The sequence below is a fragment of the Lactuca serriola genome, chromosome 1, assembly GCF_051521515.1.
Source record: "Lactuca serriola cultivar US96UC23 chromosome 1, Lser_US96UC23_V15, whole genome shotgun sequence".
NCBI lineage: Eukaryota > Viridiplantae > Streptophyta > Magnoliopsida > Asterales > Asteraceae > Lactuca > Lactuca serriola.
In genome coordinates this window covers 71,697,761-71,714,939 of record NC_136408.1, presented here as the reverse complement: position 1 = coordinate 71,714,939, position 17,179 = coordinate 71,697,761, and the positions used below count along the sequence as shown (strand labels likewise).

The window sequence follows — 17,179 nt, the reverse complement described above, 5'->3', positions numbered from 1 at the left end:
AATTCATTTCAAAAATTGAAGCAGGCCCTGTGTAGCGCACCTATCTTGTCCCTGCCCGAAGGGACGGAAGACCTCGTGGTCTATTGCGATGCATCCAATCAGGGCCTAGGTTGTGTGCTCATGCGGCGAGGAAAGGTCATTGCCTATTCCTCGAGGCAGTTGAAGACACACGAGGTCAATTACACAACTTACGATCTAGAGTTGGGAGCAGTTGTCTTTGCATTGAAAATCTGGAGACACTATCTCTATGGAACCAAGTGCACTATCTTCACCGACCATAAGAGCTTGCAACACATCCTTGATCAGAAAGAGTTAAACATGAGACAACGATGATGGGTAGAGATACTCAGTGACTATGAGTGCGAAATTCGCTACCATCCCGGCAAGGCCAATATGGTAGCAGATGCCCTCAGCCGAAAGGAATACTCCGGGCGAAAGGTGAAGGCATTGACAATGACCGTTCATTCCCATCTATCCGCACAAATCAGGAAGGCTTAGCAGGAAGCCTTGAAACCAGAGAAAGTGACGGATGAAGCATTGAGGGGAATGGACAAGAACTTAGAGGTTAAGGGAGACGGAGTGTACTATTTCATAAACCGGATCTGGACCCCAAAGTTCGGTGGGTACAGAGAGGTTGTCATGAATGAGGCTCACAAGACGAAATACTCCGTTCACCCCGGTTCAAATAAGATGTATCTGGATCTCAAACAACTCTATTGGTGGCCAAACATGAAAGCGGAGATTGAAACCTTTGTGGGCAAGTGCTTGACTTGCGCCAAGGTGAAGGTGGAGTATCAGAAGCCCTCAGGTTTACTTCAGCAGCCAGAAATACCTGAGTGGAAGTGGGAAATGATAGCAATGGATTTTATCACCAAGTTACCTAGATCCCCGAGTGGGCACGACGCCATCTGGGTGATTGTCGATCGGTTGACTAAATCCGCCCATTTCCTGCCAATCAAAGAAAACTTCAAGATGGAGAGACTTACACAGATCTACATAAAAGAAATAGTTCGCCTTCATGGGGTACCTGTATCCATTATCTCTGACCGAGATAGCAGGTTCACCTCAAGGTTCTGGCAATCGCTTCAGAAGGCACTTGGAACTAAGTTGGATATGAGCACAACTTATCATCCTCAGACTGATGGATAAAGTGAGAGAACAATTCATACATTGGAAGATATGTTGAGAGCCTGCGTCATCGACTTCGGCGCGTCGTGGGATACTCATCTTCCTTTGGTCGAATTTTCCTACAACAACAGCTACCATACTAGCATCAAGGCTGCGCCGTTTGAAGCCCTCTACAGCCACAAGTGCAGATCCCTCTATGCTGGGCTGAAGTAGGTGACACGCAGTTAGTCAAGGGTCAAGTCCCTGATAGCACTCTCACGGGTCCTGAAATCATCCAAGAGACAACAGAAAAGATCGTACAAATCGGAGAGCTACTGAAAGCATCTCGGGATAGACAAAAGAGCTAAGCCGATAAGAGACGAAAACCCTTGGAATTCTAGGTCGGTGACCGCGTCCTTCTGAAGGTCTCGCCCTGGAAAGGCATGATACGTTTCGGAAAACGTGGAAAGCTAAACCCAAGGTATGTTGGACCATTTGAGATCCTTGCTAGGATCGGTCCCGTAGCATACAAACTCCAGTTACCTCGAGAGCTCAACAACATCCATCTTGTCTTCCACGTGTAGAACCTAAAGAAGTGTCTGTCTGATGAGACACTTGTGATTCCTCTTGACGAGATTGAATTAGACGAGGGGCTACACTTCGTGGAAGAACCTGTCGAAATCATGGATCGGGAAGTCAAGCGTACAAAACAGAGTCGCATCCCGATAGTGAAGGTCCGCTGGCATGCCAAGAGGGGTCCTAAATTCACTTGGGAGCGTGAGGATTCAATGAAGCAGAAGTACCCCCATCTCTTTCCAAGTTCATGATTGTACTTTATCCTTGAATTTCGGGACGAAATTCCCTCTAACAAGGGGATGATGTGACAACCCGGAATTTCAATCTTGTACAATTAATCAATTCAATCAATATTCAACTTGTTTCGACGATTTCTAGTGCTATTCAAGGGGTCATTTAAGTGTTCTAAGCTTGTATATATAACCAAGGTTGAGTTTAGGAATGAGTCGGGTGTTGAATAGTGAAAAATTGGGCCATACACACCTCTTGGAGGAGTGTACGGCCATCACACGGGTGTGCGGCCGCACACCCACTCCCTTGGCAGCACACTCACTTTTGGGCAGCACCTTTACCCCTATATAAAGGGTACCCCCTTCCTTTCATTCCTTTAACACCTTGGTAGCACACAACATCATTTCCTCTCAAGTTTCTCCAACTTTGAACCTTCCAAAGCTTCAAACACGTGAGTAATCCATCCCTTAGCTTGTTATACTTGAAGAACCTCTTGATCTAGGCCTTGAATCATGAAAGTCCCGTCATGTTCTTCATCTTGTTGAAGGAACACGACCCCACACTAGTGTGTGTTGCCGCCCACTCATTTGTGCGACCATACACACACCATAGGACCACAAACCCATTTTTAAGACCCTAAACTTGTACTACAACCAAGTTTGGGCCTAGGACACTTCATGGAATGCAAGTATGGACCTTTAAAACACCTTTAAAGTGTCCATACACCTCACTCATGCAATCCTTTGAGGTCCTAACACTTAGTGCAAGTAGTCCCAAGTTCTTGGAATGGTTCTTCATCACATCTAGTGGTGAAATACCATCATTTGACTCTTTTATGTGTCATTACATGTTAATTAGGATCAAAGCGTGTTCAAGGCTTCACTTGAACATCCAGCATTTCGTGTCGATCATTCATTCAAATCACCTGAGGTGAGTTCATACCCCTACATATTTTCGTATTTTTAATGTTTTAAGAAGGGGGGGGGGGGGAGAGAGAATACAAGCTAAACATAAATGTTTTCAGAACTCATGAAATTCTCATACTTTAACCCTTTTGTACTGTGTTGAGCATAAGGGTCATTTTTCACTGAAATTTCGTAGTTTTCGGATTTGCTATTCACTACGTTACTCATGCAAACTATAATCGGTATAGTTTGGGATTTTTCTAAAGATAACAAGTATAGAAACTTTCACTACTAAATGTATGCACTAAGACAGAAGTAGTTTACATTTTGCATCACTACTTTATCACGTTTTCATAACTGTAATGATCACTACGAACGGTATACATTCAAACTTTCACTACGGTAGAACGCTACTACACTACATGTAATTTAGATTGTACGATACTGTGAGGCTCTACTTCACTACTGTACCCTTAGGTGTACAGGGATAAATCCTATCATAGTATAACCAGAGTCTCCTGGAGGGAGAGCGTGAGATTTGTGAATAGATCTATTTGGGACTGACAATCCCACACCCGAACTGCTAGCTACAGTTGGGCAGGCATGCCCAGGGTGACAAATGTCATTTAACTCGACGCTTGAAGAATGTTGGAAAGGTCTCTAGTCATATCAAGTATGGTTATACGACTCACATTATGTATAAATCACCTTTAGTTTACAATCTGACACTCTTCAACGGTTTTATACTAAATAGAACTAAAATACACTACGTATACTGGCCAAAGCCAGGGTTTTCAAACAGAACCAATTATACAATGGCTTCACATGCAAAATACTTATACATCATGATTGGCTTAGGCTAGTCACATGAGGTAGTATTTTCGCATATCACTACAGTTTTCAGTAACGAACATTCATGGTTTTATACGGAATCGATAACGCTAGATTTTCACTAAAGAAAATATCGGATTTTCTTGGAAACATACAGATATTCATGGATTACTACAGAACTAATAACACTACATTTTCACTAAAGAAAATATCGGATTTTCTTAAGACTATACAAACATTTCTGCTAGCTCACCAACAAGTTTCATTACAAACTACTGCTTATGAACTCACCAGCTTTATGTTGATACTTTTAAACTGCTTGTATTCTCAGGAAATCAGTAGACAGGTACCTGCTGGGTTTTTGAGGAGTTGGAGCAATAAGAGTTTAATGTTTATATTCTATATATATTTTGTATGATGAAATCCAAACAAGTTTCAGACAATTTCCAAATTGATGTACACATTCTTATTTAAGTATTCAATGTAATGGTTGCGTTGCTACTATTGCTATTATACATTGGTTGTGATGCTATACATAATGTCCTCCACCCCCAGAACGTTTCCGTCATTCTGGTTTTGGGGTGTGACAAAATAATTTGCTTCTTTTACATCAGTAAAAAATGAAACTATGTTGTTATCTATATACAAGTACCATAGCATCCTACTATGTGACAAAATTGCCCCTGTCCACCCATATACGACTTGAAAGACTCAGCTTATGAAAGTCTGCTGCAAGGAAGGTATATGTCATATAACTTTGAATTGGAATTAGAGATTCCATTCCATGGTTGCCAAAATGATAAAATTCAATTTAATTTTTCTTTTTATTGATGAAATTACCAAAATTCCCTTCCAAATACATTTTGCTAACAAAATTATATGTTTCAAGTATCTTTTTCATCGAATTTGAAAGAGGTATGGAAGGAACAGTACAAAAGAAAATACTGGCCAATAAAAAAATCATAAAAAAAAAACCTACAATGGGGTCAAACCAACCCCAATAGGAAGTACAAAACAATGATCGTAGGAGCATAATGTCGCTGGAAAACCAATAATAAAAAATGAAGAGTGCAAACCAACTAAGCAGATACAGTGACATGTACACATATTCATGTAGAATGAGATAGGAATAAAAATTAAAGACGAACCAAATACATGTATTTTCCGAATGAAAGTGATTGAAAGGTTAAAGTATTTTTCTTTTTTTTCTCTGCAGAGGATTCTTGAGATATACAAATATGTAAATGGCATACCACGCATGTAATATACATATATACCCTTAAATTGGATTGAAATCCGCAGAGGATCTTTGAGATAAACAATTGCAGGTCATGATATTAAACAAATATCATGGAATTCTATTAAACAAATATCGTGAAGTTGATAATCAATTCCAAATATAATGCATTTTAAATGTATTGATAATATGGTTAGTCTATAAATGCATTTAAATCTTACTATATTACAACCTTTTTAAGCGGAAATTTGAAAAATCAATTGGATTTTCAAAACCTTGTTCAATCGATGGGAGGGTAATGAATATATGACAATTTAAGAAAACCAAGGGTAACGAAGTAAATTAACATTGAATGGAAAACGAAATATAAGAGTGACATGTCATCAAATATAGTCTCTTTTATTAAGATAGTAGATTTCAATGTCACGTCTCCTGAAGGTCTCTTTTTATGCAAATAAGTAATTATCAAATATACACATATTATTACTATAAATATCAAAATAATACGAACTATGATTAACTGAATTACCTTTGCTTTCTAACAAATGGGTTCCATAGATGCATTATCCGGTTCTCATGTTGGGCAACATATATAAAGTCGTCAAGCATCTGAACCAAAAAAATAAAAGAAATAGAAATATATTTTTACACATTTTCATTTCTTCCTATGAATAGTCTACCCAATAAAATACTTTGAATACACTTTTGAAAGTGCATCATTCTACTTAAATATTTTTTTTAAAAAAAAGTAGAATGTTATAATTATGAGAAAAAGAGAATATACCCTTCAGTATGTTCGGATGTCTTACATGCGATGCGTTCCAAATCACCTCAAAAACTGTTGTTCTTCATGCATAGCTACTGCTACAGTCTGTATACACTTCATTGCAAAAGGCTAAAACACAAAAAATAAATCATCATATCTACAACAATGATCAATACTCTGTTACAAAACTTGGTAAATTGGTTTAGAATTTAGTTAAAAATATGACCCTTATCCTACAAAATTACTTCTAACAGTATGATTTCACTCCAAAATTGATCTGTGGTCTCTGATTTATCTATCATCTTCTTCTAAAAGCACCTTGCCAATTTCTTCTTTATTCATGGCATGAACTTTTGTATTACCCCCCCCCCCCCCCCTTTTCTAGCATATGTTATAACCCCTTTAACCTCCAAGAGAAAATTACTTGCAGATACAAAACTATAAAAAGTTGTAGAAGCTTGGTTTTCCAAAAATGCCCTTTCGCTTCTGTCCATGTCTGGTTTCTGAAAACCAAGTTTGGTTTCTCTTGACCTGTCACCAGACTTGTTAAAAGGAAATTACTTTAGTTCTTCCAAGGATGGTTTGGAGTACCACTTCTTATATAACATAGTATTGATTAAAAAAGCTCACCTGTTAATTAATTTCATAGCCTGATCAAAATTTACAAAAAAAATGACAATCATGCCATAAAAATTCAAAAAGTATTTACCTTAGGATGACAAAAATTATCATAGTTTGATGCTAGAGATAATGCTTTAACCCTACAAGTGAAGTTAGAAGATAAATTGGCAAACATTTCATAATATTTATATTAGAAATCAGCCCAAAGCCATTTATGTAGTACTAACAAATTTACCAAGAACCAAAATTAGGTTATCAAATTAATAAACAACAATTTATGGTAAAAGTATTTCCAGTAAAAGTTTTTGTTTTATTAAATTTCTAATATCAAAGACTCTACCAACCCAATTAACAAAACATGAAGAATGATAATCGAAGGGAGAAAGCTTGAGATGGCAGCTCTAAAAACATGTTTTGTCATTTTCTCTTGTTGCTAGTATGAATTAGGGGATGATCGATATTGTTATTTGGAGAGGGAAACATGGAAAACAAAAAAAATCACACAACTTTGAATACAAGTAAAGTAAACCATAAACATACCATTAGTAGTAACGGTAACAGGAACAGAGCATTAACAATTTTACATCCCTTTATCAAGAAATAACAATTCTGCAAAACATCATCCCTTTTGTATAAAGTTATCCAACAAAAAATTGAAGAAAAAAAGAAAAAACATCAACACATCAAATGAATTGATTGTGTATGTTTTTAAGTATGTCTGTAATCTGAACAAAATCAAAAACCCACCAATCACTTTATCTAATGCCATTAATATAGCACTATAGCAGAGATAGCAGATTTTGTTTCTATTTTCCGATGCGGGTAGGCTTCTCCAAAATCCGTTGATCTCTCCTCCGAATTCTTAAGCCCGTCTGCCACCTCATCGCCACCCGCTATCAACAGCTCCCCATCTTTGTCTTCTTTGTTTCTGTTCACGTGTAACACGTGTAATAAATGTGCTTGTGGATATGAAAGTGAGGCCATATTTCCATATATTAAATACATATGCAGATCCAATCATTGAAATTCCAGTTAGTAATAAAACCTAACACCAATAAATACATATACACATTGAGAAGCAGAAACTTACCGAAATGATTGAACTTTGTGATTGAATATCCAATAACTTAATTGTCGATGATGCAAAACCTTGGAAACACGATGTTGTAAATGAACGTTCGCCCTGTTTTGTTTCAAGTATATATTGAGCAGAATATGATTAAATTGACATAATAATTTCAATTAAATGTAATCAGTATGACTGATTCATAACTTATATACGAAATCGGATTCCATAATAATATGGTATTAATCGGGTATGTAATCAATTTGAGTTAATGTGTACAACTGTTATTTCCGATAATCACCGATAAACATTGAAACAAAACAGGGCGTTATATGGATTTCAATATCGAATTCTATGTGAAACAAAGAAGGGGTAGAATTGGTATTTAACTTTGGCAGAAATTTGATGTTTTGAAGGGACATATGGTTTTGTTTATTAGATAGGGATATGTAGTAACATTCTATGGATTTAGTTGGTTAATATCGATTTGATTTGCTATAAGACACTTGGTATTCAACTCTCATGTCTATATTTTACATCCACAGCATGACAACATGACTTGAGCCCACAACAAGATTAGCCATTGGTTAGGTAAAAAAAATTATTTGATTTCAAACTTGATAGAAAATTATTTCTTATAAAGATAAACATAGTAATTTTTTTCATGAATCATGACATGTATTTCTAACAATTAAGTATCCAAAATATTAGAAAGAGTACAAAGAGCTTATGAAATATAACCAAGTCTTATCCAACATTTTATAACGATCAATGTCGATGATAATCTATTAAAAGGAAACACATATATTTAAGGGACGATCTAATGTTATAATTCTCTTCATCAAATACTGAAACGTTTTGTATTAGAATTTAAATTGATAAGCCGATTTTAGTGTTTTTTTTTGGGATTAAATACTTGATGGTATTTGAACGGTTGCGCCTAAAGGCCTAAGCCCATTTCAAATAAGGCAAAAAGCAATAAAATGGATCTAACGCTAATACAAAAATTGTTGAAACTTATACTCAAAATTGTTTTATTCATCTGCTTCATTGCACGTAAGCCCATTTTAAATATGGACAACTAACAGAATATTGATATTGCCAACGTAAATGTCCAATCACAAATGCACCAAGTACACCTTCAACCCTCTACTCACTTCACCTTATAAAGACAACCCATCTTTTAGCCTAAAACAATATCTCCATACTCCAAAACACTCGAAATTAGCATTTCTCAACCTATCTTTTTAGCCTAAAAAATTATGGGTGTCTTAACATATACCGATGAACACACTTCCACAATCTCTCCATCAAGAATTTTTAAAGCCTCAATCATCGACTCCCACATTTTAATGCCAAAACTCTTGTCGGATGCTATTAAAAGTGTCGAGTTTATCAAAGGTGATGGTGGGGCCGGAAGCATTAAGCAAATTAACTTTGTCGGAGGTAAACTTACACTCATCCAATATGTATTAATATCGTCAAAGAAATTGTTTTCAATTTAATTCTTGTATGTAGGTTTTGTGAAGCACGAAATAGATGAAGTGAATGAGAAGACATTCACATACAAGTATAGTTTGATTGAAGGTATGGGTATATCAGACAAGATTGAAAAGGTGTCTTATGATATTAAGTTTGAGGGATCACCTGATAATGGCACCATTGCGAAAATGACCACAACTATTTACACCCATGGTGATTTTGAGCTCAAGGAAGAAGAACTAAATGCAGGCAAAGAAAAGGTTTTAGGGATTTACAAGGTTGTGGAAGCATACCTCCTCAAAAATCCTGATGCATATGTTTAAAGATTCTCATTTTAATGTTGTGTTGTATCCTTGTTTTACATTTTTAAGATTCCTAATGTTTTCTAAGAAAATAATATTACACCATTAATAAAATTTGACTCCTAAAAGTGTTTCTTAATGTAATGGAAAGTATACAAGATTCAGAAGGTTAATGAATTATTATGAGTATGTCGTTGAAGTCCATAATAGATTTTGTGCTTGAATATAGCCTACATCCATTTTAAACAGAAAAAAGACGGGGATAATGACTTAAAAAGGTAATGTATTTTTTGATTTTTACATATTTAGTCACTGATATTTTTTTCGTCCACATTTACCCCCTTCAACTTGTTAGATTGTATACATTTAGTCTTTATGACCGGCTACTCCAGGTTAGCCGGTAAAAATAACTTAATAAGGTAATATATTTCTCACTTTGTACACATTTAGTCCTTAATATTTTTGTACACATTTAGTCTTTAATATTTTTTTGTTGTAAAATAAGTCATTTTTTGTAGTCATTCAGTACTTATGAATGATTTATTTAGGTTTTTCTCACGACATCTTACGTAGGATAGCCATATGGTGGTGGGATAGGTTGAGGTGGTCCTGATATATGTTGTAGGCCAAGATACCTGGTGCGGGTTGGTTGTAAGACGTAGGCACGGAGGCTCGAGAAGAGCGGTTGGGTTAAGGCGACATGCCGACAAACCCTAAGTATTCCAGTCCGATGAGTAATTGGATCTGTTGCATGTTGGCATTCCAGTCTGATGAGTGATTGGGTAAAGGTATTCCAGTCTGATGAGTGTGCGCTCGTTATGCATGATAATACATTTGTTGTATCAAGTATTTTGGGGGAAACTCACTAAACTTTATGTTTACCCAATTGTTTATGTTTTCAGGTTCTATCGTTGATCGTGGGAAGGCGAAGGCATGACTGTACACACTCATCAACAGTAATGAGGATTTCGCGTTTCTTATATTACTCTGATTTTCCATAAATGTATTTTGAAATAAACGTTTTTTCTTAATAATGGATTTATAATTAGGGACTTTTGTGTTATTTAAAAATGAAAATTTATGGTTGTGAAAATGAGACCTTGCACATAAACATCAACAGCCTCACACACTTTATCAATGATTGTCCCACGTAAGATGTCGTGAGAAAAAGCCTAAAGAAATCATTCATAAGTACTGAATGAGTACAAAAAACAAAATTGACTTATTTTGAAACAAAAAATATATGAAGGACTAAATGTGTACAAAAATATTAAGGACTAAATGTGTACAAAATGAGAAATATATTACCCTCTTAAGTCATTTTTCTCAGCTAACCTGGAATAACCGGTCATAAGGACTGAATGTGTACAGTTTAACAAGTTGAAGGGGTAAATGTGGATGAAAAAAAAAACTCAGTGACCAAATGTGTACAAATCGAAAAATATATTACCTTTTTAAATCATTATCCCTAAAATATGTTGTATTTTGTGTTTGGGGCAATGTGTTCACATGTTTTTGGAAGAGGTTGCAAGAAGATACATCATATACCATTGTGATTGATTTATCTTGGTTGATTAAGTGATTCGAAAGTGATTGCAAATTTCAAAATATAATTTCAAATAGTACAAACTTCATTAAAGCGTAATTAGAACCAATGGACTAAAAGGCAAAACCCCAATAGCCTTAATATTTTGTAAATAACCCAATACTCAATACTAAATTCGTTAAAATCATACATAAATTTTAAAATTTATTTATGATTTTAACGAATTTAGTATTGAGTATTGGGTTATTTACAAAATATTAAGGCTATTGGGGTTTTGCCTTTTAGTCCATTGAGCTTTTGTCCTTCTAATATAAATTATAGAAAGCAGCTTCAATGAAATACTAATATATAATTTAAGATTTATACAAAAATAAATTCTATCATTTCTAATAAATGTAAGTTTTTTTTTGTCATTTGTTACACTCTCATTTAATTTGTCATATATCATTTTATAAGTTTCTCTATTTTATTAAATTTTACATAATAATTTAATATAATAATTGCAATAAATGTAATAATAAATTTATATCAATTTTATTAATGAATTTACTTTTTAATTTCAAAATTAATGTTCATTAGTTTCTTTTATTTATTTAAATTATTTGTTTAAATTTAAAAGATAAAAAAACATTTCCATTATAATAATTCATTATTTTTCTTATATTTTTATGAATTCAAAGCTCTTAAATATTTTGACATTTATATTTAATTTTTTTTAATTAACTCATATAATATATGGGTCTCACAACTAGTAAGTTAATAAATAAGAAAAAATTAAATAAGTAGTTATTATTCAGTTTGTTTGTACTATGATAATTTTTATTTTAGTAACAAAGTTTATTTGAAATGCAAATTATAAATTTGGTTTTATCTAAAGGAATCAAAATTGTAAAGCAAATAAATTTTTAAATCCCATACGGTGATCCAAATTGTCCACTTAAAAATAATTTAATTTTACAGATAATAAACAACCCTATTTAAAAATCGCATAGGATGATCCAAATTGTCCACTTAAAATAATTTAATTTTACAGATAATAAACAACTCTATTTAAATTATAAAGCACATAACTTTAAGAAAATCAATTATCAACAATATCATAGCAAACACAAGTGAATAATAAAATAAAAAATAAAATAAAACAAGTTAACTATTCAACAAGTACAAGTATTTATCAAGTTGATTTGTAGGCCTCTCGAATGATACGATTTACCATTTTTTTTCATAATAACTTTGAAACATATTCGAATAGTAAATTGTTCTCTAATTTCTTTACATCCTTAAATTCAAGGACTCGAATTCTTCATTGTATCAATCTAAAAACTCTTCGAGGTCTTAGAAATCCATAGAATCCTACTTACTCACTAATAGTCTAACTAGAGATTAAGCACCTAAAGATAACCAAGTAAGTTGTATAGATTGATTTTTACAAAACCGGTATCACTTGTGCCCATTTGGGTTAAATTGAAAAGGTTGAGTATGAGATAACAGAAGAAGCAATAGCATAAGGTTTTTCAGTATCCCCTACTAATTTAAAGGAACAAGAAACCAAAGATATCCCACAATTTCATAGGACGATGACAATATCAATGACAAAAGTCCAAAATATATCTACGAAACGAAGAGAGTTTTTAGTGTTTTTTTTCTGTTGAATATAATAATAAATAAAATAAAATATTTGTTCGATTAGAGGAAACAGATTGCTAAATATTCTTCCTAATAATTTTTTAAACAAAAAAAGAAACATTAACTTGGTCCAGCCCAAGACCCGTTATATAGTTCTTAGGCTCAAGACGCCTATCAATCTACCATTTATGTTGATGGTTATCAATTGAAGTTGAGAACAGGAAGAAGGAGACGTCGATCTAGTAACAAACAAATGGTCAAAATGTGATTTTGACTTTTTAAATGGAAAATGCTTAAGTGGCATAGAGACCGACTAATATAGGTTAGAGGGAGTAAAAAGACATGTCACTTCAAAGTTTATTTCTTCATAAAGCAAATAAGTTAAGAGACTAAATGAGTAAATTTGAAATATATCATTAGGCCAATATGTCATTTTTCATTTCTTAGATTTGACACGTCTATTTTAGTATAGATTTTTCAAATTCTCAAGATATTTATACTTGAATTGAAATATAATTACTAATAATTAAATTTTTAATATAAGAAAAAAAATCAATAAACTTATAAACCATAATCAATATTACAAAATATTTGAATATAAAATTACTTTAAAGACTAAAATCTTCTAAAAATAGACATTTTAAGAGACACTTAATGTTCTAATATTAACTTTTTCTAGCATTAAAATGTTTTGTAATAAAATTTAATAATAATGTTGATTTTATTTTAAACTTTATATATATATATATATATATATATATATATATATATATATATATATATATATATATATATATAAAAGAGACATATTTACTTGCAGTATATGCATTTGAAACCTCAATGACTTTACAATTTCTTTCTAATAATTATTATATATTTGTTAATAATGTTAAATTAATGTCAAAACTAAATTCTAATCATCAATTAACTAAACAACAATATTAAAATATCATATTTTTACTTTTATTTATAAAATTATTACTTTAACTTTTTAACATATTATAGTTAACTTATTAGTTTAAATATGTTGTTGTATGTGAACAATTTTCATTTTAAAGTAACAACTTTTGTATAATTTATGATTTTATGCAATATAGTTAAATTATTAATTGCAATATAATGTTAAACGATTAACTTAAATCAAAATTTCCAGTTAAACTTGAAAAAACTCGACAGACTATTTTATAAATAGTTAAAAGTTATAAATTATAGTGTTAAACCTAAATAACAAAAAAAAACCATGAAACTACTTTTTATAATCATTAAGAATTTTCAAATAAGTAGCTTATAAATAACTTAAAATAAGAATAGTTAAAAGTTATATTATATAAAAAATTATAATGTTATTTTTAAAAACAAAAAAAATAAGTTGTTGTTTTAAATAATTACAATCAAAGAAACTAACAATATTCATTAAATGATTTTTTAAAAGTTAAATTTTTGAAACCAAATTAAAATAATTAAGAGTTTCAAATACGTTATTTTAAATAACTTATAACAACAATAGTTAAAAATAATATTATATACAAAATTATACTGTTACCTTTAAAAACGAAAACAATGTTTGATATTTTAAATAATTACAATGACAAAATTTAAAATCGTAAGCAAATAAATTTTTTAAAATTAATTAATCATAACACCAACTATAAATATCATTAAACTATATTTATATTTAATTTTATTCATGATTAACCTGCAGGTAGTGGTGATTGAGACGGTTGGGATTATAGAATTTTAAAAGATGTCTACATTATCATATATTTCAAAACAAATAATGTTTATACCAACTTATTATAATATTTTATTTAAGACTTAACAACAACGTTATTGACATGTTTAAAAAAAATATATTTGTAAAAATTTCAAATATATTGTTGTATTTTGCGCAACGCACGAGTATTCGCCTAATTTATATTAAATATTAAGTTATAACCATCAATGTTTGATTAAGTTACCATCAATATTTGAAAATAAATTTACTTTAAATACTAAAATCATATAAAAATAGACATTTTAAGGAACACTTAATGTTCGAATATTAACTTTTTCTAACATTAAAATGTTTTGTAATAGAATTTAAATTATTATGTTGATTTTATTTTAGAGTTTATTTATATTGAATATTGAGTTATAACCATCAATGTTTGATTAAGTCTCTTGAAAATTCTAGTAACGACAATCTTGCCACTGTGCAACGCTATCTATAGCTAATAATAAAACCAGTTTTTTACTTTTCATGCTTATATAACACCCATGTAAGTCTGTTTTCATTTATTACGTAAGTTTCATGTTTATTATTTAATCGATTTCAAGATTATCTTTTTTATATTTATTACATACATTAAGTTTCTTAATGTGGACAAGAAACGGAATGTTGATCTTGCTTATTAATGCGAATGTACAATAACAATTCCACAACACTCTTCTCATTTCAACCTATAAATAAAACTCATCTTTTAGCCTTGAAAACCATCTATATTCTTAAAAACACTCAAAATCAACCAATTTTAATCATCTTTAATCCTCAAAAACCATGGGTGTCATAACATATACCGATGAACACACTAACATAATCCCTCCATCAAGAATTTTCAAAGCCGCAATCCTCGACTCCCATAATTTAATGCCAAAACTCTTGCCAGATGCTATTAAAAGCATCAAATTAATCAAAGGTGATGGTGGGGCCGGAAGCATCAAGCAGACTAACTTTTCAGGAGGTAAACTTATATTTGATCAAATATCTATTAATATGGTGAAATAATTGTGTTTAATTTCAAAATTGTATGTAGGTTATGTGAAACACCAGGTAGATGAAGTTGATGAAAATACATTAACGTATAAGTATAGTTTGATTGAAGGTATGGGCATATCCGACAAGGTTGAAAAGGTGTCCTATGATATTAAGTTTGAAGCTACACCTGATAATGGAACCATCTCAAAGATGACTACTACTATTTACACCCATGGTGATTTTGAACTCAAGGAAGAAGAACTAAATGCAGAAAAAGAAAAGGTGTTAGGGCTTTACAAGGTTGTGGAAGCTTACCTTCTTGAAAACCCTGATGCATATGTTTGAAGATTCACATATGTGTTTGATATTTTTAAGATTCCTTGTGTTTTCTGAGAAATAAATATTGCACTATTAATAAAATTTTAGCCAAAAAAGTACTTTATATAACGAAGAAAATTGATGATTTGTGTATATCGTTGCTCTAAATATGACTATAAATATTTTAGGTGTCAATCTTAATAGAAGATATAGTTGATACCTTAGATCTAACTAAGGAACACCCCTCATTTGCAAAAAACTAAGAAAAGAAATCTTAATAATATGTTTACAAGCTTATTTGATGTTTATCTTGACAAATACATAACCACTTTGAAGTGCCTAAAACATTGGTGCATTGTTAGATTCTGCAATACAACTTTCTAATAAGTATAGCCTCTTAAAATAAGTTTGTAAACTTGCATGAACCAACAACCTTGATAACGAATTAGGAAACTATATTGTATCAAATTTATATAACTTATAGGTATCGAAGAAATAATCAATTTAGATATTTGTGAAGGTGGAGAGATAATGGGTCCAAAGTTCTGCCTTTTGGCAGTTACGAGATGTGATTACTAACAGCCAAAGCTTTCATGTTAGCTTTGTAATTTTTTTTTGTCAGTCGCTGGATTATATTACAATAATAAACAAGACAAATACCTTAATAGATGGAAGTGTGAATTTGTTTAAAAGATTACTTAGAATGTAATGTAACACATACAACACTCAATTTTTTTTAATATTTTTTATGATTTTTTTAAATGACACCTAAGAGTATTAATATAAAGTTTGTTAAGACTTTTTAACAAAAACCAATGTTTTAAAAACCGGTTTGAACCGGCCGGTCGAACCGGTTGGACCGGGAACTGGGAGAGGGAGCGGTTCAACTATCACCGGTTTTACATTGATTTCTGAACCAGATTGAACCAACCGGTTTTTAGAAAAAACCGGTTTGACCAGTCAAAATAAACTGGTTGAACCGGTTAAAACGAATAAAAACACATGAAAAAGAACAATTTACATAATAAACTTTGATGATTTTTTTCAAATCAATTTAGTTTTCTCTAAATAAAAACATATGGTAAATGTTATAAAAAATTTTGATGTGTTTTTATTCATCAAAAACTATATTTAGTTTCGGTATTATATTTTATTTTCTTTTTGACGTATATAGATTGATGTAAAAACACTAAAACTTATGGTTATGTATTATTTAATGTATTTGGATTCATCTACAGCTTATTTTTATGTGTATTTTTAATGTTTGAACTTGTAAATATCAAATTCATAATTTCTATATGTATGTAAGTGTAGGAAAATAGAAAAAAAATATGAAAAATATAGAAACTGATTCACCCGGCGGTCGAACCGGTTAAACCGGTTGAACCGGGGACCGGTCACCATACCGGTTCAACTAAAAAACCGGTTTTTAAAACATTGACAAAAACTCTTCCACCATAATTTACTTCCTAAAATTATGCCTCTATACGCATCAACTATACCATTTTTTGTAAATTGAGAAAGGTAGACTTGATGATTTATTTAAAATAACGTGTATATGTATAGATGGAAATTTGAAGATATTTTAGTGGAATAAGGAAATGATATACACATGTATAGTTAAGTTTTTATAAATGTACATGTTGACATTTTTGAGGGATATATATATATATATATATATATATATATATATATATATATATATATATATATATATATATATATATATATATATATATATATAAACTAGTTGTGTGACTCGTATGTTATACGGGTTGGATAAAACAAAAAAAAATTAAATATGAAGGTTTAAACAAAAATTTATTTAAAT

The 17,179-nt window shown here is 31.5% G+C and overlaps 2 protein-coding genes across 2 annotated transcripts; both read left to right on the top strand.

Moving 5' to 3' along the window:
- The first annotated feature begins 8,602 nt into the window (after positions 1 to 8,602).
- Positions 8,603 to 9,145, top strand: LOC145069336 (major allergen Pru ar 1-like). Its single transcript, XM_079016269.1, has 2 exons — positions 8,603 to 8,786; positions 8,859 to 9,145. The coding sequence occupies exons 1-2, from the start codon at positions 8,603 to 8,605 to the stop codon at positions 9,143 to 9,145; spliced, it is 471 nt and encodes a 156-aa protein (XP_078872395.1).
- Positions 9,146 to 14,832: 5,687 nt separating this feature from the next.
- On the top strand, positions 14,833 to 15,454 carry LOC145069327 (major allergen Pru ar 1-like). The gene is made up of 2 exons (XM_079016260.1): positions 14,833 to 15,016; positions 15,089 to 15,454. Exons 1-2 carry the CDS (start codon positions 14,833 to 14,835, stop codon positions 15,373 to 15,375), a joined length of 471 nt encoding a protein of 156 aa, XP_078872386.1. The 3' UTR covers positions 15,376 to 15,454.
- The last annotated feature ends 1,725 nt before the right edge of the window (positions 15,455 to 17,179 follow it).

Coding starts and splice junctions, on each gene's coding strand:
- LOC145069336 (XM_079016269.1), top strand. CDS start 8,603: ATGGGTGTCTTAACATATACCGATGAACACACTTCCACAATCTCTCCA. Junction 8,787..8,858: donor GCAAATTAACTTTGTCGGAG/GTAAACTTACAC, acceptor TCTTGTATGTAG/GTTTTGTGAAGCACGAAATA.
- LOC145069327 (XM_079016260.1), top strand. CDS start 14,833: ATGGGTGTCATAACATATACCGATGAACACACTAACATAATCCCTCCA. Junction 15,017..15,088: donor GCAGACTAACTTTTCAGGAG/GTAAACTTATAT, acceptor AATTGTATGTAG/GTTATGTGAAACACCAGGTA.